The sequence below is a fragment of the Protomyctophum bolini genome (genome assembly GCF_963924005.1).
Source record: "Protomyctophum bolini genome assembly, chromosome: 24".
Classification (NCBI taxonomy): Eukaryota; Metazoa; Chordata; class Actinopteri; order Myctophiformes; family Myctophidae; genus Protomyctophum; species Protomyctophum bolini.
This window is the reverse complement of record NC_137885.1, coordinates 9642050-9667706: the sequence shown is the minus strand read 5'-3', so window position 1 is coordinate 9667706 and position 25657 is coordinate 9642050. Positions and strand designations below refer to the sequence as shown.

The 25657-nt window shown below is 41.0% G+C and overlaps 1 protein-coding gene and 1 long non-coding RNA gene across 2 annotated transcripts in view; one reads left to right on the top strand and one right to left on the bottom strand.

The window, feature by feature from the left end:
* LOC308311725 (von Willebrand factor D and EGF domain-containing protein) overlaps positions 1 to 17172 on the top strand; it is an 81161-nt gene extending 63989 nt beyond the window's left edge. Inside the window, exons 28-36 of the mRNA XM_080758511.1 lie at positions 5661 to 5756; positions 7030 to 7125; positions 8018 to 8113; positions 12597 to 12689; positions 13023 to 13118; positions 14107 to 14202; positions 14720 to 14815; positions 15631 to 15728; positions 16157 to 17172. Of these exons, the coding sequence (XP_080614637.1) occupies positions 5661 to 5756; positions 7030 to 7125; positions 8018 to 8113; positions 12597 to 12689; positions 13023 to 13118; positions 14107 to 14202; positions 14720 to 14815; positions 15631 to 15728; positions 16157 to 16177 (788 nt within the window). The 3' untranslated portion in view covers positions 16178 to 17172. The remainder of the gene's footprint in view (positions 1 to 5660; positions 5757 to 7029; positions 7126 to 8017; positions 8114 to 12596; positions 12690 to 13022; positions 13119 to 14106; positions 14203 to 14719; positions 14816 to 15630; positions 15729 to 16156) is intronic.
* Positions 17173 to 21550: 4378 nt separating this feature from the next.
* On the bottom strand, positions 21551 to 24984 carry LOC308312029. The gene is made up of 3 exons (XR_013963718.1): positions 24891 to 24984; positions 23074 to 23317; positions 21551 to 21686 (listed from the first exon to the last, which is right to left on the bottom strand). It is a non-coding gene; the product is annotated as an uncharacterized lncRNA (long non-coding RNA).
* Between the last annotated feature and the right edge of the window lie 673 nt (positions 24985 to 25657).

Sequence of the window (25657 nt, the reverse complement as noted above, 5' to 3'; positions counted from 1 at the left end):
CTTACGTTGTGGTCAGTGGTGTTCCATCCACCCACTTCCACACTCCTTCTGTCTCTCTGTCGGTCAATCCAAACCACACCCACTGGTATGGGTGTGTAACGAGTCTGACAACAAGGTCCTGGACAGACAAGCAGATGGTTACTAAAGTACAATCTGTACAATACTAGATGTGTGTCTCAACTAGATGGAGTAGGTTACATCATGCACTAATGGACACACACACACACACACACACACACACACACACACACACACACACACACACACACACACACACACACACACACACACACACACACACACACACACACAGCAGCTTCTTTCCTTGGCTCTTCATGGTCATCAGGTCAGATTGTCTGGCTGTACAGAATGCTCTGCTGTCCTCCCAGGTCTTCTTCTCAGTAGAGATGTAGTAACACACACCATCACCAAATGTAAATCCATTTGATTCTAACCACAAAATATAATGTTAGACATTGTTTTCATGTGCTCAGGTTAATGACAAATGATGATCTACATTCTACATGGTATTAGAATGAATAAAAAACATTGTCTCACTGACCACAAAGCATCTTCACTGCGTTGACTGGTTTGTCAGTCGGGTCTCTCTGTTCAGTCATGGTGTTAAGTCTGGTCTTCCACTGGTCTCTCTGTTCAGTCATGTTGTTAAGTCTGGTCAGTAACTGGTCTCTCTGTTCAGTCATGTCGTTAAGTCTGGTCTCTAACTTGTCCAAATGGTCAGTCCGTTCGGTCAGGTTGTCATGTCTGGTCTGGAACTCATCAAAACTGGTCTTCCACTGGTCTCTCTGTTTAGTCATGTCCAAATCTGCAAGAAGGATAATCAACAAACCGATTAGTTTTACATCCAACTTTATTGCATTTGACAATGAGACAAATGGAGGTGTCCGGTTGCCACAGGGGTGAAGTTCTAGTGATTTTAATCTGTCATGTAGCCAGAGGCGGAACAACCCGGTACCGGGCCGGGGGGTTGATATGCTGGTTTTATCTGTCGTGAGTGACAGTGTAAAAAATCATCCATCGATCATCTGACAGCCCGGGCCCCCAAGAGGTCCGGGCCGGGGGGAGACCACCCCCCCTTCCCCCCCAGTATCTCAGCGCCTGCATGTAGCGTTTGTCATTGTAAAGTATCTATGTGTCCACAAGGACAGACAGTTAGCAGACAGGACCAGGTCCTAAAGGTCCACACTGCAGTCATTTATTTTGGTGTTGTCGTACAAATGTCTATAATCTGGGCTGTATTATATGCTCTGCGTCAATGCACTCCTAAAGGTCATGTTTTGACTTATTGCACGCACGCACTCACACACACACACACACACACACACACACACACACACACACACACACACACACACACACACACACACACACACACACACACACACACACACCAAATCTTCTAATATCAGACTTTGTATTGAACTTTACTTTCCCCGCATGTGTTCTTTTTGGCGAACTGTTAATAAAGTAATCAATCAAACTATTCCCGACTCAAATATGATACATAAAGATACAGTAGTGTTTATAAAATGCTACTCACTGAGTATGACCAGGACAATGATGCCAGCCAATAGGAGCAGGCCCACACACGCTGCAACAGCTTTGAAGAGATTCTTCTTAAATCCTGAATGTAAACATCAGATTTTTTCAATTTTCAATAATTATTTCATACATTAATTCAGAGCACATGCATTGTGTTGCTACAGTAATATGGTTGCATGTGAATAGAGGTTAACTCATTTTGAGTGGGGAACCGCTTTTGGTGGTTACATACATTATGTTATAATTTAGCTATTGAAAAATAGCAGATCTACAAGCTCATAGCGCGCCACCGAGTGGCGCGCTACGAGCTTGTAGATCTGCTATTTTTGAAAAATCTTTAAAATGTGCCTCAAATCTTTCAGAAAATTGTCATGATTTAAAACACTTTTTTTTTTTTTTTTTTTTCGACGTCAGGCCTTAATGGGTTTTAATGTACCATTAAACACATCCAATAAAGCATTGACAAGAGAGGCACTGTGATTTGGCTGCGCCGACACTATACAACCGCTATTGCGTAAGATCGATAGATGTGTTACTTAAATCATTGTATTATTATTATTATTATTAGTATAGTTTTTTTACCTCCATGCTGTGCTGTGTTCCCAGGGTCAGAACCTCGGAGGTTTTCGTAGCCGGTTAGTTCTATACCTCCATGCTGTGCTGTGTTCCCAGGGTCAGAAACACTGAGGGTTTCATAAGTGTCGTCGGTCGGCTCTGGTGTGGTGTAGATGTCTTCAGACATTTTTAGGTTGAGTTGAGTTGAGTTTCTTAGTTGAATTGAATTGAGTCGAGTTGAGTTTCTGAGTTGAGTTGACTCCAGTTGAGGTGTATACACGTCTTCAGATATTGTAGTGGGTTTTCAGACTGCTCTCCTTGTACAGCTTGATTGGGACAGAAGTCACAAGAGAGGACGTTTGAAGATGGACTCTTTGAGAGAACAGCGATGTGGTCAAATTGCACTGCTTCCCAGCCAATCAGAAAGCAGCTACTGTGGTGTGAATTTCCTCAGCAATGACGCCGGTGGATTGACTCATATAGAAAAAGAGAACAAAGACATTAGGGCTGAGAATCTCTCGATTCTCAAATCCAAAAACCTTTTATTTATTTATTCAAAAGCATTTTTTCTCCAGATTCAAAACGATTTTCTATTCAAAATGATTCTCGATTCCATACATAGGATTTCATCACAATCTACTCCAGTCTTGAACTGAAGTGACTACAGTAACTTGAAAATGACTGAAGACATGATGTTTACTGTGATTAGGGTAAGCTTACATTTCATATCACAGACACCATGTAGTGAAAACTCCTGTAACTGTAACCAGATAAATAAATATATATATATATATATATATATATATATATATATATATATATATATATATATATATATATATATATATTATGAATCGATTTTTAATCGTTCATAACGGAATCCCTAAAAGACATGCACAACCCCAACCCAAACTTGGGCAGGTTAAGAGCTAGCTAGTATAGCCAAAAACCTGCATGTGCGCCCCCATATCATGGAGGAGTGACGTCAGGAGAAGGCTAATCGTTCTACACAATTTAGCTCAAGTCACTGAATCGAGCATTAACTCTTTTTTTCCCCCCAAATCTGTATATATACAGTTAAAGAAGTCCCAACTACAGTCATTTGAATTTCATACTTTGATGTTTCCGATTGATTTGAACCTGGGCAGGAAGGCTATTTCTCAGCAGAATGTTTAAGCATTCCTAAATCATTCTTTGAAGAGTCTTTGAAGAGTCTCTCTTCACACTTTTATACTAAGACAATTTATTGGACTGTAGGCTGTTGGGGTCAGGGTCGAGTTCGAGGTCGGGATCAGGTTCGAGGTCAAGGTCAGGGTAGTTTGTATAAGTGGGGACCCTCTGAAGCACAGCTCTGCACCAGATAGAACCCTTCAGAAAGGCCTAGTTGAACTGAAAGGGTCAATGACCTTTATAGTGTCTTGTGTGAGAGAGAGAATAGAGAAGTTGGCATAGTGGCATTATTGAGAAAGAGTCTAACTGTCAGAATCAAGGGAGAGACAGGAACCCACAGGGCAGAAGTTGTCAATTGCAGAGCTGCCAACTGTCTGTGAGACACAAGCATTGGCCCTCTTCACACGCACTCACGGATTTCTCAAGGGCGGGGGGGGGGGGGGGGGGGGGGGGGGGGGGGGAAGAGAGAGAGAGAGAGAGATCCACTGGTGAGTGATTAAACGGATTGTCTATTTTAATAATTTGTGATGTAGTCTGTCTTAGCTATCATATTTTTATGGAAATCAATATGGACATTGTATAGTAATCATATAGGCACACATCAGTGAAGGCCAATAGGAGAGTCACCACACATCAGTGAAGGCCAATAGGAGAGTCACCACACATCAGTGAAGGCCAATAGGAGAGTCACCACACATCAGTGAAGGCCAATAGGAGAGTCACCATCAGTGAAGGCCAATAGGAGAGTCACCACACATCAGTGAAGGCCAATAGGAGAGTCCCCATCAGTGAAGGCCAATAGGAGAGTCACCATCAGTGAAGGCCAATAGGAGAGTCCCCATCAGTGAAGGCCAATAGGAGAGTCACCACACATCAGTGAAGGCCAATAGGAGAGTCACCACACATCAGTGAAGGCCAATAGGAGAGTCACCACACATCAGTGAAGGCCAATAGGAGAGTCACCATCAGTGAAGGCCAATAGGAGAGTCACCACACATCAGTGAAGGCCAATAGGAGAGTCACCACACGTCAGTGAAGGCCAATAGGAGAGTCACCATCAGTGAAGGCCAATAGGAGAGTCACCACACATCAGTGAAGGCCAATAGGAGAGTCACCATCAGTGAAGGCCAATAGGAGAGTCACCATCAGTGAAGGCCAATAGGAGAGTCCCCATCAGTGAAGGCCAATAGGAGAGTCACCACACATCAGTGAAGGCCAATAGGAGAGTCACCACACATCAGTGAAGGCCAATAGGAGAGTCACCACACATCAGTGAAGGCCAATAGGAGAGTCACCATCAGTGAAGGCCAATAGGAGAGTCACCACACATCAGTGAAGGCCAATAGGAGAGTCACCACACATCAGTGAAGGCCAATAGGAGAGTCACCACACATCAGTGAAGGCCAATAGGAGAGTCACCACACATCAGTGAAGGCCAATAGGAGAGTCACCATCCTGATTCACTTTCACTCATTTTGTTAAATGCTGCTATTATTCAAAAGGTGGGTTATATCATCAGTAGATACTCCAGTTCTCACACAGAGGTCATTGAGGTCAGGCCAATCTGACGACACCCCAAACCCAGTAGCATGCGAGTCCATTTTAAGGTTGGGCTTTCTTCTAAACCCCAAGAAACTTGGCTCGCCCTCTGCTGCCAGTGGCACTTTACGCCGTTTCATATCTAGAAACAGAGAAGATCTAGAAAGTTCCCGGACAGTCGTTTCATCACTGTTTTAGCATGTTTATCAAGTGAGCCAGCCTTGTGGCGTTATATATATCCACTCCACTTTCGGCACGCCAAACCCACCGTCCTGTTTGGACTGGAAAATAATGTCTCTGGTGTTGTGGGTGTTAAGCCCGATCAACCACTTCCTCACAAAGTGAACTACATCATCATTTAGATCACTAAGTGTTTTACATGCTAGATGAACGTTGGAGAAGAGGTGTTGTACTCTAGTCAGGGCAACCTGCCTAATAGCCTCCAACTTCATCAGCAGCACACACACACACACACACACACACACACACACACACACACACTCACACACCGTCACATGCTGTGTGTTTCTTGGAAAGTGTCCCAGCTGCTATGTTGTCATCTGTTATGTCTCCACATCTGTCTCAATCTATCCATCTCTCTCTAACTCTGTCAGTATCTTTTATTTTGCCCTCCCTCTCTCTCTCTCTCTGTCTCTCTCTCTCACACACACACACACACACACACACACACACACACGCACACACACACACACACACACACACACACACACACACACACAATTCCATTATTTCAAGTATCACAAATCCCATGAGGTACTTTACGGTGTCAAATAGAGTGTCTCTCTCTATCTCTCTCTCCCTCTATCTCTCAGCCACATGTGAGCCTCAGTGTGAGAATGGAGGAGTGTGTGTGGCGCCGGCCGTGTGTGACTGTCCCTCCGGTTACCATGGTGAAAGCTGCCAGGAAGGTAAACAACCAATACCATCACTTATTAGCCTGTTCGTTTGTTTGTCTAACATGTCTTATCTGTTTAGTTAGTGCGGAAAATGTATACCAGTGTTTCTCCCAGTTTGATATATGCAATTCAAGCCACAGAGCCCCATTTGACACCATTGCTCTCTGTCTCCGGTTCGCCGATCTTCACTGCAAAATCCTAAAGTGTTAATTTAACTCCCAACAGTGTACAAAATCCACAAGGCTCCATTGGGTTCCTATCAATCATTTAGCTGGGGACCCCTGGAACCCTCTCAAGGACCCCTAGTGGTCCCTTGACCCTACTTTGAGAACAGTGTCTACAAGCTCACAGACAGACAGACAGACAGACAGTACTGTTGTGTACTGCAATACAAGGCAAAAGAAGAAAAGGAAAAACCCCACAAAACCCAGTCAACTAATTCAACCCCAGTCAGCGAATCCATACAAGTGGTTAAATAGCCAGGTTAATTTAATCTGTTTATTTCTCATGCTTTGTTGTTGTTGTACTGCTCTCGCGTAGACGTGTAATTCCGTAAAAGGGCCCGGTCCGTGTGCAGAAACACATGCAGATCAAAGTGCTCGCGCTCGGCGGCGGTGATTATTATGCTAACAAATGACTCGTTGCTCTGTCACGACTCCTGTTGATCTCATTCATCATGTGAGGGCCTGTGTTGTGATGTTGGGCACATGATTAGAACGGGACCAAATGACCAGCTGTGGGGTCTGGTTTTGTGTGTTCTAGGTGCCCCCTGCTGGGCGACTCGGTTCAGTGCAGGCTTGTTTCCCCTCCCTCATTCAGACTCTCTGGATCAGTGTTCATTTTGGCAGCAGATTTAGCACTGTCGTAGTCTTTTGAATAAAATGTAGAATATAGAATATAGACTTTTGTTTTGGGTCTAATTTTAGTCGACTAAATATAAAATCTTTGTCGACTAACTCTACAGTTGATTTTGTCGTCAAACATTTGTTTTGGCGTGCCGACCTCATAATGCCTGATTTTACACTTAGTTGCGTGCTGAAAATAGCTTACAATCTAGAAGCTCATAATGCCTCACAGCATGACACGTTGTGAGCTTGTAGATCTGCTATTTTCAGAGCGCAACACCCGAGCACAACCAAACATAATGACTTGTCTTTTGACTCCACTAATTCCTCCCCTCCTAACATTAGTGTTTTTATTTTGTAATTTGTTGACGAGATTGTCGTTATATTTAGTCTTTTAGTTTTTGGTTTAGTTTTGGTCACTGTCCTCTCTGTGTGTGCAGCTCTGTGCAGGCTGCCCTGTGAACACGGGGGGAAGTGCATTGGACTCCAGACCTGCTCCTGTCCCTACGGCTTTGTAGGACCCCGCTGTCAGACCAGTAAGTCCTTTATTTTATTATCCAGAGTGACTTTCAAGTGGAAACAGTAGGATTCCAAGATTTGTTTTTGGATAAGATTTTTTTTTTTTTGCGGACCACTCGAGTAGGCCATTGGATCAATGGAACTAATGTAGTATACTTTAAGTTCTTGTTTATTTCACTATGAAAAAATAAATCAAGGTTTTAAAGAAAAACATATCATTTAAAATATAGGAAACAGTTGGCCCGAAAACCGAATACCGATTACTATTTTAAAAAAAAATATATATATATATATATATATATATATATCTTTTTTTTGTTTTTTGTTAAAACCAATGCTTTTGCACACCTACAGGTGCGTAGGAGAAGGATAGCAAAGTGCTCGATATACTGAGAAAGGAAAGAACGAGTTTTTGTACCATTGTCGTCAAGTACCTACAGGCATGTGTGCGGTGTGCGCGCATCGCTTGAAGCTGCGTTTTGACCATGTCAACACAACAAAACGGTAGCGGTAGCCCCGGTTCTTCAACTATTCGGTTTCGGCTCTAAAATCTAAACTTTTTGCAAAGTGTTGTTGATTATGTGGTTATTTTTCTTTTGTGAGTGTGTATAGTGACACAGTGTGTGTTTATTGTGTGTGTGTGTAGTGACACAGTGTGTGTTTATTGTGTGTGTGTGTGTGTGTAGTGACACAGTGTGTGTTTATTGTGTGTGTGTGTGTGTGTGTGTGTGTGTGTAGTGACACAGTGTGTGTTTATTGTGTGTGTGTGTGTGTGTAGTGACACAGTGTGTGTTTATTGTGTGTGTGTGTGTGTGTGTGTGTGTGTGTAGTGACACAGTGTGTGTTTATTGTGTGTGTGTGTGTGTGTGTGTAGTGACACATTGTGTGTTTTCTTGTGTGTGTGTGTAGTGGTGTGTAATCGTCACTGTCACAACGGAGGGCAGTGTGTGTCCCCTGACGAGTGCAGCTGTCAGCCTGGCTGGACCGGACCCTCATGTCAGACAGGTGTGTGTTTTATATCGTACGGCATACTATGGCACGCCGTTTTTCATCATTTTTGAGGGTTTGAAAAAATGAAAAAAGCGATGGGTTATAGCCCATGTTTTTTGAAATTTTGAAAAATAAAGTTATCCTCGTTTCTCATCATTTTGGACCGTGGGCTATAGCCCATATCGTACGGCATACTATGGCACGCCGTTTTTCATCATTTTTGAGGATTTGAAAAAATGAAAAAAGCGATGGGTTATAGCCCATGTTTTTTGAAATTTTGAAAAATAAAGTTAGCCTCGTTTCTCATCATTTTGGACCGTGGGCTATAGCCCATATCGTACGGCATACTATGGCACGCCGTTTTTCATCATTTTTGAGGATTTGAAAAAATGAAAAAAACGATGGGTTATAGCCCATGTTTTTTGAAATTTTGAAAAAAAAAGTTAGCCTCGTTTCTCATCATTTTGGACCGTGGGCTATAGCCCATATCGTACGGCATACTATGGCACGCCGTTTTTCATCATTTTTGAGGATTTGAAAAAAATGAAAAAAACGATGGGTTATAGCCCATGTTTTTTGAAATTTTGAAAAAAAAAGTTAGCCTCGTTTCTCATCATTTTGGACCGTGGGCTATAGCCCATATCGTACGGCATACTATGGCACGGCGTTTTTCATCATTTTTGAGGATTTGAAAAAAATGAAAAAATGAAAAAAGCGATGGGTTATAGCCCATGTTTTTTGAAATTTTGGAGAAAAAAAAGTTAGCCTCGTTTCTCATCATTTTGGACCGTGGGCTATAGCCCATATCGTACGGCATACTATGGCACGCCGTTTTTCATCATTTTTGAGGATTTGAAAAAAATGAAAAAATGAAAAAAACGATGGGTTATAGCCCATGTTTTTTGAAATTTGGAAAAAAAAAGTTAGCCTCGTTTCTCATCATTTTGGACCGTGGGCTATAGCCCATATCGTACGGCATACTATGGCACGCCGTTTTTCATCATTTTTGAGGATTTGAAAAAAATGAAAAAATGAAAAAAACGATGGGTTATAGCCCATGTTTTTTGAAATTTTGAAAAAAAAAGTTAGCCTCGTTTCTCATCATTTTGGACCGTGGGCTATAGCCCATATCGTACGGCATACTATGGCACGCCGTTTTTCATCATTTTTGAGGATTTGAAAAAAATGAAAAAATGAAAAAAGCGATGGGTTATAGCCCATGTTTTTTGAAATTTTGAAAAAAAAAGTTAGCCTCGTTTCTCATCATTTTGGACCGTGGGCTATAGCCCATATCGTACGGCATACTATGGCACGCCGTTTTTCATCATTTTTGAGGATTTGAAAAAAATGAAAAAATGAAAAAAGCGATGGGTTATAGCCCATGTTTTTTGAAATTTTGAAAAAAAAAGTTAGCCTCGTTTCTCATCATTTTGGACCATGGGCTATAGCCCATATCGTACGGCATACTATAGCGCGCCGTTTTTCATCATTTTTGAGGATTTGAAAAAAATGAAAAAAACGATGGGTTATAGCCCATGTTTTTTGAAATTTTGGAAAAAAAAGTTAGCCTCGTTTCTCATCATTTTGGACCGTGGGCTATAGCCCATATCGTACGGCATACTATGGCACGCCGTTTTTCATCATTTTTGAGGATTTGAAAAAAATTAAAAAAACGATGGGTTATAGCCCATGTTTTTTGAAATTTTGAAAAAAAAAGTTAGCCTCGTTTCTCATCATTTTGGACCGTGGGCTATAGCCCATATCGTACGGCATACTATGGCACGCCGTTTTTCATCATTTTTGAGGATTTGAAAAAAATGAAAAAATGAAAAAAGCGATGGGTTATAGCCCATGTTTTTTGAAATTTTGGGAAAAAAAAGTTAGCCTCGTTTCTCATCATTTTGGACCGTGGGCTATAGCCCATATCGTACGGCATACTATGGCACGCCGTTTTTCATCATTTTTGAGGATTTGAAAAAAATGAAAAAATGAAAAAAACGATGGGTTATAGCCCATGTTTTTTGAAATTTGGAAAAAAAAAGTTAGCCTCGTTTCTCATCATTTTGGACCGTGGGCTATAGCCCATATCGTACGGCATACTATGGCACGCCGTTTTTCATCATTTTTGAGGATTTGAAAAAAATGAAAAAATGAAAAAAACGATGGGTTATAGCCCATGTTTTTTGAAATTTTGAAAAAAAAAGTTAGCCTCGTTTCTCATCATTTTGGACCGTGGGCTATAGCCCATATCGTACGGCATACTATGGCACGCCGTTTTTCATCATTTTTGAGGATTTGAAAAAAATGAAAAAAGCGATGGGTTATAGCCCATGTTTTTTGAAATTTTGAAAAAAAAAGTTAGCCTCGTTTCTCATCATTTTGGACCGTGGGCTATAGCCCATATCGTACGGCATACTATGGCACGCCGTTTTTCATCATTTTTGAGGATTTGAAAAAAATGAAAAAATGAAAAAAGCGATGGGTTATAGCCCATGTTTTTTGAAATTTTGGAAAAAAAAAGTTAGCCTCGTTTCTCATCATTTTGGACCGTGGGCTATAGCCCATATCGTACGGCATACTATGGCACGCCGTTTTTCATCATTTTTGAGGATTTGAAAAAAATGAAAAAATGAAAAAAACGATGGGTTATAGCCCATGTTTTTTGAAATTTGGAAAAAAAAAGTTAGCCTCGTTTCTCATCATTTTGGACCGTGGGCTATAGCCCATATCGTACGGCATACTATGGCACGCCGTTTTTCATCATTTTTGAGGATTTGAAAAAAATGAAAAAATGAAAAAAACGATGGGTTATAGCCCATGTTTTTTGAAATTTTGAAAAAAAAAGTTAGCCTCGTTTCTCATCATTTTGGACCGTGGGCTATAGCCCATATCGTACGGCATACTATGGCACGCCGTTTTTCATCATTTTTGAGGATTTGAAAAAAATGAAAAAATGAAAAAAGCGATGGGTTATAGCCCATGTTTTTTGAAATTTTGAAAAAAAAAGTTAGCCTCGTTTCTCATCATTTTGGACCGTGGGCTATAGCCCATATCGTACGGCATACTATGGCACGCCGTTTTTCATCATTTTTGAGGATTTGAAAAAAATGAAAAAATGAAAAAAGCGATGGGTTATAGCCCATGTTTTTTGAAATTTTGAAAAAAAAAGTTAGCCTCGTTTCTCATCATTTTGGACCGTGGGCTATAGCCCATATCGTACGGCATACTATGGCACGCCGTTTTTCATCATTTTTGAGGATTTGAAAAAAAATGAAAAAATGAAAAAAGCGATGGGTTATAGCCCATGTTTTTTGAAATTTTGAAAAAAAAAGTTAGCCTCGTTTCTCATCATTTTGGACCGTGGGCTATAGCCCATATCGTACGGCATACTATGGCACGCCGTTTTTCATCATTTTTGAGGATTTGAAAAAAATGAAAAAAGCGATGGGTTATAGCCCATGTTTTTTGAAATTTTGAAAAAAAAAGTTAGCCTCGTTTCTCATCATTTTGGACCGTGGGCTATAGCCCATATCGTACGGCATACTATGGCACGCCGTTTTTCATCATTTTTGAGGATTTGAAAAAAATGAAAAAATGAAAAAAACGATGGGTTATAGCCCACGTTTTTTGAAATTTTGAAAAAAAAGTTAGCCTCGTTTCTCATCATTTTGGACCGTGGGCTATAGCCCATATCGTACGGCATACTATGGCACGCCGTTTTTCATCATTTTTCATCATAAATGTAGACGTCTAAATGTGTACGTCTAAATGTAGACGTCTAAATGTATACGTCTAAATGTGTACGTCTTATGGGGGTCCCTGGCATATCTTTTCAAATGGGGGTCCACGGGCTAAGTAGTGTCAATTTGGTGGTCCTTGACATGAAAAAGTTTGGGAACCACTGCTTTAAACACTTTAGCACTTTATGAACATGAACAAAATAGATGGGTCCCCCCTGGAACTCCCTCAGGTACCCCTGGGGGTCCCCGGACCCCACTTTGGGAACCACTGTTATAAACCACTCAGACCCTCTGGACTTAGTACTTAGGAGTGCTCTTTATTTATTATTATTGCTAGTATTAGTATTTCATCTACACCATCTCTGCCGAAAATAACCCATCCACTACTGTTGTTCCCCCCCCCCATCCAGAATGGGGATGCTATAGAGTTCAAGTAAAAAAGAAAAAAAAACCCTGGGTACCAAGACCTGAAACCAGATTATAATGTCTTCTAAATCATGACAGTTTTCTGAAAGACCTATACTATATCAGTGGTGCTCAAACCAAAAATATTATCGGACCTTTTTTTGGATACGATGTGCAGAAAAGGGTAATAAATGTTTCTAGTTGAAACCGGTTCTGAAACGCGGCGGAAGCTAAGGCGGTGGGGACCTCATCTAAGAGCTACAGAATGAGCGTATAGGGAACTGAGGGACCATAATGGGGCTAGTACTGTATGTAATGGAGACTTTTAAAGGTTCATTATGTTGTGTCCACAGCTCTGTGTTCTGTGTGTCTGAATGGAGGAGTGTGTGTTCGACCAGACACCTGTGACTGTCCACACGGCTTCTATGGCTCACAGTGCCAGAACGGTACCCATCTACTCACTCGCTTTCTCTCACTCACTCAAATAAAAACTATTATAAAACTTTATCAGTTCAACCACTTGCCGTAAACCCTATTCTTAGTTGACTTATATACTACAGTGTAAGTATTACTAGTACTTAGTATTTTATCTCTTTGCATATTTAATTATTTATATGTAGTTTAATGAATAAACCACTGTTCTTCCCTGCGAAGAATTCAATGTATTTATGGTATCTACCGTCTTCGCTCCGTCTCTCATTTGATCTGCTATGCTCTCTCTCTCTCTCTCTCTCTGTCTCTCTCTCTCTCTCTCTCTCTGTCTCTCCTTCCTCATCCAGCTGTGTGCAGTCCTCCCTGTAAGAATGGAGGAGCGTGCAGGAGGAATAACGTGTGTTCCTGTCTGGGCGGATACACCGGACCGCGCTGTCAGAAGAGTTGAGTATGGGCCTTCGCGGTATAACGACAATATCAACTCTGCACTGTCAACCATTATAGATATAAAAACCTAGATACCTCATTGGCCTGCTGCGCTTCGTTGGAGCGACCTGTATCGCAGGGAAGGCATGAAGTCGACCGGAGGTGCGGAAAAGCATGCTGCCACTGTCGTATATTTTATACCATACAGGAGAGTAAATGTGCGCGGCAGACAGGATTCGATGTTCCATGAGTAGTTTATTCAGAGTACAGCACAGCATACAGCGTATAGGCTCACACAGGAAACAAGCTGGCCATAGCCAGGTGACCAGCCCCGGCTGACTAACCCAGTTACACTCAGAGTACAGGTATTAAGTACAGTTTCTCAAACTAAAGTGAGAATGTAGGCGTGATTGGCAACTCGAGCACGCACGCTATGGGTTTTGGGCAGAGAAAATTGGATCGCCATGGCTCATTTTGGTGCCCCGGCTGCACCGTCGATATTCATGCCACTGCTGTCAACACTATGCATTCAGACACTCTTCTCATCTCCTACATTATCTAGACTGTACTACATTAAGTCTGAGTGCCCTTCTCTTCCTCTCTGGCATACTGTCCTGCTGTCCGCCATATTGACCTCATCACGGCCGCTCCGCCTCGTACATGTGCAACGTATATGTTGCACACATGTACAGTACATACAGCGTGTGGTAGTCACTGTCGTACATGATATACTGTAGCTCCTTCAATGTACAGTTTATATGTTTTACATGTGTACGGTCCGGAGACCACCAGGGGTCCACACGGACCCTTATGGCTCTGTAATTATTGAGTGTGTACAAATGGAACCAAATTATCCCTTTTGTGTACACTGTGATTTTTACAGCGTAGATTGGGATCCCAGAGATGGAAATAAATACATAAGAAAAATTGTATTAAAGTCTGAGGCCTTATAAAGATCAACTGGGGGTCCTAGAAAATCACTCTACTATCTCTCTCTGTCTGCAGGTGTGTGTGAGCCCATGTGTATGAATGGGGGAAGGTGTGTAGGTCCAGATGTGTGTGATTGTCCGTCTGGCTGGCGAGGCAGGAGATGTGATAAACGTAAGTGCTATATATCATCACAGCCTTTTTTTAATTGTGCGCACACACACACACACACACACACACACACACACACACACACACACACACACACACACACACACACAATTATTTTCAAAACGAGATTTTTTTCCCCAGCGCAAATAAGATCATCTACCTGTACGAAAGCAGGATCACCAAAACAATAGTTTTTTTGCAAGTGTGCTCTTGGAACGTATCTGTGTCACTTTAGCTTTTAACCAGTTTAACCATTATTTTAAACTTTTAACTATTGAAAAATAGGAGATCTACCAGCTCATAGCGTGGCACTGAGTGTCGCGCTACAAGCTTGTAGATCTGAAAAATCTTTGGATATTATGTTCTTTCACAGCAAACATTTTTGGGAACCCCTGGGGCTAAACAATAAAACTATAGAAGGGAGCTACTGTACAGTTTGCAAACTCGCCTTTTATAGGTGGTTATGTGGATGTGTGTGATATCCTCGTGATGTCATTTGGTGTCATGTTGTTTCCTAAAGCCACGTGTCTCCAGAAGTGTCTTAATGGAGGAGACTGTGTGGGTCCAAACACCTGTCACTGTACGCCTGGCTGGCAAGGCATGCTATGCCAAATACGTAAGTACGCACTGAGGAATATATGCCACCCTTTTCACATTGGCTTATTATAGCGCCACCAGGAGGCCACAACCTGACCTGCCCTGGTGGAGACCTGTGCCCCGATGGGGCACTTTTTCTAGTTGTTAATTATTTCTGAAGCCTGAGTTTTTTTTTCAACTTAAATTTTATTCATTTTTCATGGACAGAAATAGACAAGGACATACAGAAAGCAAAAAGACAAACAATTGATCATTATAGTAAGTGTTGCCAACTCAGTAAATAAAAACAGTAGATAAATGCTATAATTGTAGGAGATCACACACAGACAGGATAATAATAAAATGCAAACAATATGTGAGCGTACGCGCGCGCACACACACACACACACACACACACACACACACACACTCACACACACAATAATATTGGACGGTAAAGTACCGTATATAAAGAAAATAAATAACAGTTACCATCCCATCTATGGGGTCACCCTCTAGAAATATAAGCATCTATGTATCATAAACATGAGTATTTGTGTCAAGGATTCAAAGGATCATATCTTTTGTTTACATTCTGAGAAAAAGGACGAAAAAAGCCTGAGTTATATTTTAAACGTATTCTAGGCTAAACGTTGTGATGCAACACATTGTGAGCAGAGGTCTCTGACCTTCTGCGTGGGACATGGGTGTAGTAGTGTAGTGACGCGTTGGCTGTTCTCTGCTGTTCCCTCAGCCCACTGTGAACAGCGGTGTCTCTATGTTCTCTGCTGTTCCCTCAGCCCACTGTGAACAGCGGTGTCTCTATGTTCTCTATGTTCTCTGCTGTTCCCTCAGCCCACTGTGAGCAGCGGTGTCTCTATGGCAGTAGATGCATCAGACCCAACGTGTGTGCCTGTAGGACCGGTTACACAGGATCCCTCTGCTCCACCAAGGTAAGACCAAACGTGTAGAACACTGGGTTCTCTCTCAGCGTGGGGACTCTGGGGACCCCCAGGGGACCTTGAGGGCATTTGGTTCCCAAACGTACTAACATATACATTATAATATATTGTTTTTTACATTCATGTTTTCAGATTTCTCAAGGGAGGCACAAGAAATATGTTGGGGGGGGGGGGGGGGGGGGGGGAGAAGTGGAGGGAAAAACAGCACGTTAACATTGATTTTTTTGACGTCGCAGTGCAGTCCCTTTTATACAGTTTGACCAGAAGCAGTGGACAATCATATCCCCATCGGCCATAATAATGAACGACCAGACGGGGAGACGTGTATATATATATATATATTAAAAAAAAGCACTAACCTCTCTCAGCCAGTTCCAAGCCTGAGCACATTCATCATTATTTCCTTCTCTTTCATTCAGCTCCCTATAACGCGAGGATGAGCACTCGAGGAAGAGAAGAGAAGAGCAGAGTCAGAGACAGCCGCCATCTGTCCCGAGGCGCGGAGCTGTGTGCAGGAGCCCGGGACCAACAAGAGACACTTTCTACTGTAGTTACTACAGGAAAACTGGTGGAAAGATTTCCGTTTGAGTTTGTAAACAGAAATGGTTTCATCACAGAGATTTATATATTTGAGGAGATCATTTTCTTTTTTTTACCAAACATTTACACTGTAAGGGTCAATTTGGTCCCATTCGTACACGCTCTGAGTTGCAGGCGCCATAAAGGGTCCATTTTGTTCAATTGGTCACTCTCAGAGTTACAGACCCGTAAGGGTCCATTTGGTTCCACTGTTCACTCTCAGAGTTACAGACCCGTAAGGGTCCATTTGGTTCCACTGTTCACTCTCAGAGTTACATGTATACAGGCCCGTAAGGGTCCATTTATGTTTCCATGTGGACACTCTTGAGGGGGGAGGGATCAAAGTTGATCACTTCACTAAACCAAAAGTATATTCTGTAAATCAAGAAAAGTCTCCCATTACCTACCTAACGTATCGAACTTGTTTCAATATCATAAGTTGTGCTTTATTATGAGCATTATTATGTGAGCAGGTGAAGCTTCTCACTTTGGCTGTAACCTGTCCATATCTGTATCATTTATTCTGTTGACATTTTGGATTAATGAGAACCAAACCATATTTTTTTGTCAGGAATTGTTAAAGGTATTTGTCTCGTCTTGTGTTAAATGGCGCTACAGTATATTCTGATGGCAATTGTCTCCGGACGACAACTGTATCCAACTTGTAGAGAGAAAAATCATACAGGACACAACATAAACAAGTGAAATAGGAAGTGATGAGCAGATTTGAAACTGGAACACTATGCCCCCCCCACACACACACACACACACACACACACACACACGCGTTTCAGGTTGAACATGATGAAACAAACCAGTCTTTATGAGTATTTATTTATTTGGTTGTTTGATAATGTCTCATATTGTCATGTTGTATATATCTTAATCACCATCCATTTCTTATTAAAGCATTGATTCATATTTTGTAAGAAAATAAAAAAACCAATTGCAGATGTTGTGTTGTGTTCTGTGTCCAGTGCATAAGGCCTGGCTCACACCTTCATAACAGATTGATGTATCGCTGAGACTTGTGTACTGATGCAAGCTCGCAATGCATTTCCAATGGGAGTCACATGGTTTGACACAACATTTTTGTTGTATGAGGGGGAGGGGGGCAGTCGAAACACAGCCTAAAGCCGTACAACAAAAATGTCTTTACCACATGTGTAAAGACGAGGGGTAAATTTGCCTTCTAAATTCTGAAAGGTGGGTTAAATATAACATTCCTGAGTGTGCCTTACATCAGTGATACTCAACCTCAGGCCCGCGGGCCACATCAGGCCCGCGGGACCATTATGACTGGCCCACCAATGAAAATCTAAAAAAAAAGAAGAAAAAACAATCTGGAAAATGAAATAAAAATAAATAAATCTGAATGAAGTTATCTTTAATTACATTATTATAAGTAATACTATTAGAGTTGTACTATTACTCGAACGAAAATAAAAGCTTGGGGGGGGGGGGGAGAGATGCAATGCAAATGAAAGACATATACTGTGTATCCCTATTCCCTGACATAATTTTATAGCTAAACGGACAGAATTCTATTTTATTTGAATGATGAAACCCAGCTGCCATTAATAGTTGGAAATGGAAATGGAAATTGCGGAAATGGAAATTGCGGAAATTGTAATTGCGGAAATTGCGGAAATGGTGGAAATGGAAATTGCGGTAATTGCGGAAATGGTAATTGCGGAAATTGCGGAAATTGCGGAAATGGAAATTGAGGAAATTGCGGAAATGGAAATTGCGGAAATGGTAATTGCGGAAATTGCGGAAATTGCTCTTTACTTATAGCTATCTATTTTCAGGTAGATTGTTTTATTTTACTCAGTCAGCCATATCACTACTCATTTTTTTTCATGGAGAATTGGACAGGCAGGCAGACAGCTACTCATGGACAATTGGACAGGCAGGAAGGCAGACAGCTACTCATAGACAGACAGACAGCTACTCATGGACAATTGGACAGGCAGGAAGGCAGACAGCTACTCATAGACAGACAGACAGCTACTCATAGACAATTGGGCAGGCAGGCAGACAGACAGCTACTCATGGACAATTGGACAGGCAGGAAGGCAGACAGCTACTCATAGACAGGCAGACAGACAGCTACTCATGGACAATTAGGCAGGCAGGCAGACAGCTACTCAGACAGGCAGACAGACAGCTACTCATGGACAATTAGGCAGGCAGGCAGACAGCTACTCAGACAGGCAGACAGACAGCTACTCATGGACAATTGGACAGGCAGGCAGGCAGGCAGACAGACAGCTACTCATAGACAGGCAGGCAGACAGACAGCTACTCATAGACAGGCAGGAGATAAACCTAGGGTTTATAAACAGAACATTCTGGGTTCAAGTCACCTGAAGAACATTTTCACTGTTCATTCTTAATTCTGAAAGGTCAGTTATGTAATATGTTCTCAACTGCATTACTCATGCATAATATGTGGCTCAAGAGCAAAATCCAGAGTTAAATCCTGCAACAGAACATTTTCACTGTCCATCTAAATTCTAAAAGGTGGTTAAATATAAGTCCCAGATTGTACCTTACAGCCCAGCGTGGCTCAAAAGATACATCTGAGGTTTACAATCCAAAGGTTACTGGTTCAAAACTCAAACAAAACTAATAATCAACAAAAAACACAAACAAAACTAAAAGAAACTCAACAAAACTAATAATCAACAAAAAACTCAAACAAAACTAAAAGAAACTCAATCAAAACTAATACTCAAACAAAACTAATAATCAACAAAAAACACAAACCAAACTAAACTAACAATCAACAAAAAACTCAAAAATGTTTCAATATAAAAACTGAAACAACAAATCAAACAATTAGAGGTTCAAGCCTCTTGAAGAACATTTTCACTGTCCTTCTGAAAGGTGCAGTGTTTGAACCTCCTAAAGTGTGCATTGTTTTTGAAACTCCTAATGAAACTCCTAAAGAACCTCTAAATTCTGAAAGGTGGGTTAAGTAATACGTTCTCAACTGCATTACTTATGCCTGTGTGGCTCTTGAGTAAAATCCAGTGTTTGTGCACCAAAGGTTGTGAGTTCGAACCTGCCACTGGACATTTTCACTGTCCATCTAAATTCTGAAAGGTGCTAAGTAAGACATTCTCAACAGTATTACACATGCCAGTGTGACACAGGTGGTAAACCGGGGGTTTATAAACAGGACATTCAGGGTTCAAGTCTCCTGAAGAACATTTTCAATGTCCATCTAAATTCTAAAAGGCTGGTTAAATATAACTTCCCGTTTGTACCTTACATGCCAGTGTGGCTCAGGTGATAAACCTGGGGTTTATAAACAGTACATTCAGGGTTCAAGTCTCCTGAAGAACATTTTCAATGTCCATCTAAATTCTAAAAGGCTGGTTAAATATAACTTCCCGTTTGTACCTTACATGCCAGTGTGGCTCAGGTGATAAACCTGGGGTTTATAAACAGTACATTCAGGGTTCAAGTCTCCTGAAGAACATTTTCAATGTCCATCTAAATTCTGAAAGGCTGGTTAAATATAAGTTCCCGATTGTACCTTACATGCCAGTGTGGCTCAATAGATAAAAACTAGGCTTCATAAACCTAACGTCATAGGTTCAAACCTCAAAGAAAACTAATACTCAAACAAAAACTAATACTCAACCAAAAAGTCAAACAAAAACAAAATCAATTGAAACAAAACAGCTGAAATAAAGAGTAATAAAAAACTCAAATATCTCAATAAAAATAAAATGGTTCAATCAAATTAATGTGAAAAGTACAAAAATCACTTTGCTTAATACATTTCTTAAGCTCCGCCCCAGGAGGCAGGCTCATAAAAAAATCCCGCCCCAGAGGCGGGTTCCCAAAAAAGATCCTCCCCCTCCCACCGGAGCCAAAAGAGGGCGTGAGGAGGGAGGTGGCCTGCCTCGGCACTTTGGCCTTAAAAAGCCAGAAAATGAAGGTTTGCTCTGAGCAAGATTCAAACCCACCACCTTCAGCTTGTGAGACCTATGCTTTCCTCTTGCACCACTAGGCATTTCACACTAATAAGAATTTGGAGGTTGTATTTAAGGTTGAAGGCAGAGGTGACAGGTCAAGGGATGAAAATCCACATCAGACACCTCTACCCCTGCCAGAATGATTGAATCTAAAGGTATACCCCTGATGATCAGCGTTTATGATGACTCAACTGAGATTTAGGTTACTGTTTAAAACCATCTGTGGGAACATTTTACTCTGTTTCCCACATTTACTCTTTCATTGAGCAAACAAGATGTTTAGTTTGCCATAATGTAATTACATTGCATACCAGTTATTGTCATCTCTTAGTCTTAGTTTTAGATGACCAAAACTTTTGCACTTTTAATCAACCAGAAATATAATTGTTTTGTTTAATACATTACTTTTGCTCCGCAATCCTCCGCAAGACTCCGCAATTTGCTAAAAAAAATTCAAATCCTCAAAAATGATGGGTTATAGCCCATCGTTTTTTGAAAATTTGGAGAAAAATCCTCCGCAATCCTCCGCAACACTCCGCAATTTGGAGAAAACTCCTCCGCAATCCTCCGCAACACTCTGAAATTTGCAAAAAAAAAATCAAATCCTCAAAAATGATCTCTAGCCCATGGTCCAAAATGATGAAAAACGAGGATAAATGCTAATGTTTCTCATCCTCCGCAACACTCCGCAATTTGCTAATGTTTCTCATCCTCCGCAACACTCCGCAATTTTTCCGGTAAATACAACACATTGAGCAGGGCACTGCAGGGAGTTGAACCCCGTTCCGGTAAACCAGAAGTACGACACCAGTGCCTTAGCTTTTGTGTATTCAACTATTTGGGTAACATGTGAATTGTGAGCTTTATCCTCTAATTAATGGGCCTGGATTTATTTTCTCCAAAAATTCAAAAAACTTTTGATTTTTTTTTTTTTTATTATTCTTTTTCAAATCCTCAAAAATGATGTTAAATGGCGTGCTATAGAATGCCGTACGATATGGGCTATAGCCCATGGGCCAAAATGATGAGAAACGAGGATAACTTTTTTTTCCAAAATTTCAAAAAACATGGGCTATAACCCATCGTTTTTTTCATTTTTTTCAAATCCTCAAAAAGACTCCGCAACATTACTTTATTTAAACAATTAAGTTGGATATAAAGTTTTCAACTAGTTTCTCAAACAGTGCTGTGACCACAGCACTTCTTTGATAAGCTGAATTAAAAAATCCTACATCGTTTGCCAACAGTGAGATCCACGACTTACCAGGAAGAAGAGAAGCTCAGTCTTGGTCTGGGTTCAGCTTGAGGTGGTGAGAAGACAAGACAGTCTTCTCCAGTGTGAGATGTCAGCCAGATGTGCAGTGATGGGCTGTTCAACCTGAGTGGCAGAGAAGTGGAGAGAGCAAAACTGTTGAGTTTTAACAATCAACCAATAGGAAGGGGTATTAGGCCTGACTCACACGTGCACAACCGATTGTTGTATGGCTTATGTTATTGACTGATGCAAGCTCGCAATTCATTTCCAATGGGAGTCACATGGTTTGACACAACATTTTCGTTGTATGAGGGGGAGGGGTAATGTGTAAATTGTGTAAATGCATAGGGGGCTTGCATCAGTAAACAAGTCTCATACATCTAGCATGCATCAATGTTGTATGCTAGATCGAAAGGTGTGCAATCAGATCTTAGATCAGTGTGTGTGTGTGTGTGTGTGTGTGTGTGTGTGTGTGTGTGTGTGTGTGTGTGTGTGTGTGCCGAAGGCCGGGGCAAGTGGGCGGGCGGTCCTGGTTGAAAAATAAATCACATAGTGCCTCCATTAACTAGGATCACAGAGAGACAGTATTGTCTCAGTTAACTAGTTAACTGAGACAGTCTAAAGTTCTCTAGTCTAAACCATGGGTCTTCAACAGGGGGTCAAGGACCAACTAACCATCCTTATTCTGGTGGGAACATTCGCTGAAAATAGCCGATCTACAAGCTCACAATGCGTTGCAACGATTTGGTTTAGATTAGATTGATCGAAGTGTCATACTTCCAAGGAATCTCAGCCCATATGGACTTACAGGACACTTCATTAACATGTAACATTCAGGGGTCATCGCCATGTCAGGCTTGTGGTGGACATTTTTGTTAAAATTCCATTTTTGCCACAGACATACAAATGAGCGGACAATGGAACCAAATGGACCCGTAATTAAGGGTTCCATTTGTACACACTCAAACTTATTCTGAAGAAATGCTGGATACTGACATTCAGTAATTGGGTCTTAAGATCAAAATAAGAACATTATAATGGTGTGTAAAAGAGAAAATGTAACCGTTTTTTTTGTTAGATTGGTTAGATTTGCCACGGACAAGACCAAGTCTTGCCATGGAAACATTTGTCCGTGTACCTCTAGTGGTAACATTTACACATTAACATGAATCCAACACAACTGTCAAAAAAGTCTGTGGAGCATCTATGAAATCTATGCAGATTTGTAAGTAGCGACACAATTGTACATTGAAATACCAGTTAAACTAAACACCAATGATCATGTCGAAGTATTATTATTATTATTGAAATACCAGGTAACCAATGATTCTGTCCAAGTAGCATGATATCTAAATTACATTTTTAACATACCGGTAATCCATTAATTATTTGGCTAGCCCCCCCAATGTCAGTCAAGTCTATGGACTTTGTAATGCTTGTTTAGAGCACTTATGAGTTATGACGTACATCGTTTGCCAACAGTGAGATCCTGTGTGGAGGCAGGACTTACATGGGAAGAAGAGAAGCCTGACCTCTTGGTCTGCTGCGACATACTAAATCCAACACGGGTTATGGTTCTGGTCATCGCGGCATTTAACCGCGTGGGTGGAGCTTAATTTCCAACCACCAGCCGTCTAAAAACCCAGAAGAGACGCTGGCTCTGAGCGGAAAACGGCCACGCCTACACGCTCAAGTCTGGCAACAGCTAGAATATGTCGATGCGCTGTTCAGAGGAGTTGGCAGAGGAGTGGAGACTGGAGAGAGAAAAACAGTTAATTGTTATAATCAACTAATAGGAAGGAGTATATAAGCATCAGATCCTAGATCAGTGTCACCATCATGACATTTCACTTGACAATTAATTGTCAATTTATAGTGATTAACAATTATTGTAATTAACAATAATTGCATTTTTCCTTTGAACATTGGAATACATAAATTGAATATGTGTCTAGCTTTTATAATAAAAAAAAATCATGAAGAAATATATCTAAGTAGAGGAAATAGCTGATCAACAAGCTTACAATGTGTCACATTGCGATGAATTGTGAGCCTGTATCAGGGGTGCCCAAAAGGTAGATTGCGATCTACCAGTAGATCACAAAGCCTGTGCAGGTGGATCACATGACATGTCACTAAAACATATATAATTTAAATAAAGTAATAAACATATATATAATTTATTCATTTGGCATCTGACACATGAATTAAGGTGACTTGATTGATTGTCATGTTGTGTAATGCCAGAGCCGCTATTCCAAAGCCCCTCTAACTATTTTCAGCAATGAGATCATATTTATTTTGGTGGGTAGATCTTGGTTGAGTTGGTCATTTTGAAAGTAGCTCTCAAGTCAAAAAAGTCTGGTCACCTAGGCTCTGCTGGAGATCAACCATTTCCACTATTTTTGGAAAAGATTTTGCGACATGGAAACGATTATGATGGCGATTACAGTATGTCATAAGTGTGACAGACAGGCCTATCAGTGACATGTCAATCAACCAATAGTAACAAAACTAACATCTAACTCAGAGGTTCTCAACATGTGGGTCGGGACCCCCAGAGGGGTCCCCACATGCTTTTAGCGGGGTCCCCAGATGACAGTAAAGTGACAATTTAAGGACTTTTAATAACTTATTATTGCATCAGAAGTAATCAACAAACAATATACCGGTAGTATTAAAAAAACTAGTCAAACATTGGCTAAATTGTCAAATAATTAAATATAAGAAAGAGGTAAAACATGTGGAAAATAGCTGATCTACAAGCTCCCAACAGCTCGCAACACGAGGCGTTGTGATCTTGTAGATCAGCGGCTATTTTCACAATACTTATCTATGGAACTGAGTCAAACAAAATGTAATAGGCGTAGCCTACTGTAGGCGGCAGGCCTATAGTTAACGCCTACATTTGCTTGTCAGAGTGTGTGGTCACGGCCTGAAAGACTAGTGGTCTAATTTTAAGATTAATTTAAGATTAAAGCAGCGTCACAGATGAAAAAGCAGTGAATCCCTCTGCTTTCGTTTCTAAATCATTGTCTGTGTGCACATAGCCCCTAGTTACCTTTTCTGAATTTTGGACACAAATTTGATACAGTAACTGAGGGTCCCGAAGGGGCTAGTGTGAACCTGGATCCTATCCTGCACATGGAACACTATTAAAGGTTCTAGCCCTAGAATGGCTCAGATATTACATACTAACACATGCCCTCGATCCTGTGTTGGTGAAATGTATGCAATATGACAGCATTCTAGGGCTATAAAGGTCCTAGACAGACAGTACATTAACTAAATGTCCTATTACACTTCTTAGATAGCATCCATACTCACTCAGAAACTTGTTGAAATGTCTCTCACAAGTTCACCAGCCACAGTCCATCTTGTTGTTATTATAATGTCAGCTGGTTTTGGAGTGAAAACCCAGCTTCAAACGCACTGATATTAATCGCTGGCTCTTCATTTGGTGACAACATTTACCAGATAATTTAATTTATAAACAGTGCTGTTTCTTTCCAGTTCCACAGATCTCTCACTCTCTGAGACTGTTTTCCTTCCTGTTATCTTTTTTTTAGTCCCACCCCCTGTCAAACCTGCAAAATGTTGACTAGAGTTGATTGACAGCTGTCCTGTGTGGCCATTGCCCAATGACATTGCTTTGTTTGGGAACGATCTGCACTATGCGTAATACATGTTGTTTTCCATTTTGTCCAACAGGTGTCAGTGTTGCGTTGTGTTGTGTTTGTGAACTTTGGTCAGCTCTGCTCCAGGTTGTTTTACACTCATTTTACTAAGCAGAGCTTAATGTAAACACAAAACAGTGTGACTCTATATAGCTCGCCCCGCTTCCTAAGGTGTGTTTAATTAACTGATTAATGAATTACCTTCTAGGGCAGGGGTTTTCAAAGTGGGTTTACACAGGGCCAGTCCGGGTGCCACAGAATACTTTGATATTTGGAATTCATCAACATCACTGCAGGTTAACCACTTCAATGTAGGCCTACTGCACTCTTCTCTAAGATAACCTGATGAAGGTCTACAGACCGAAATTCAGAAAAGGTAACTAGGGGCTATGTGCACACAGACAATGATTTAGAAAC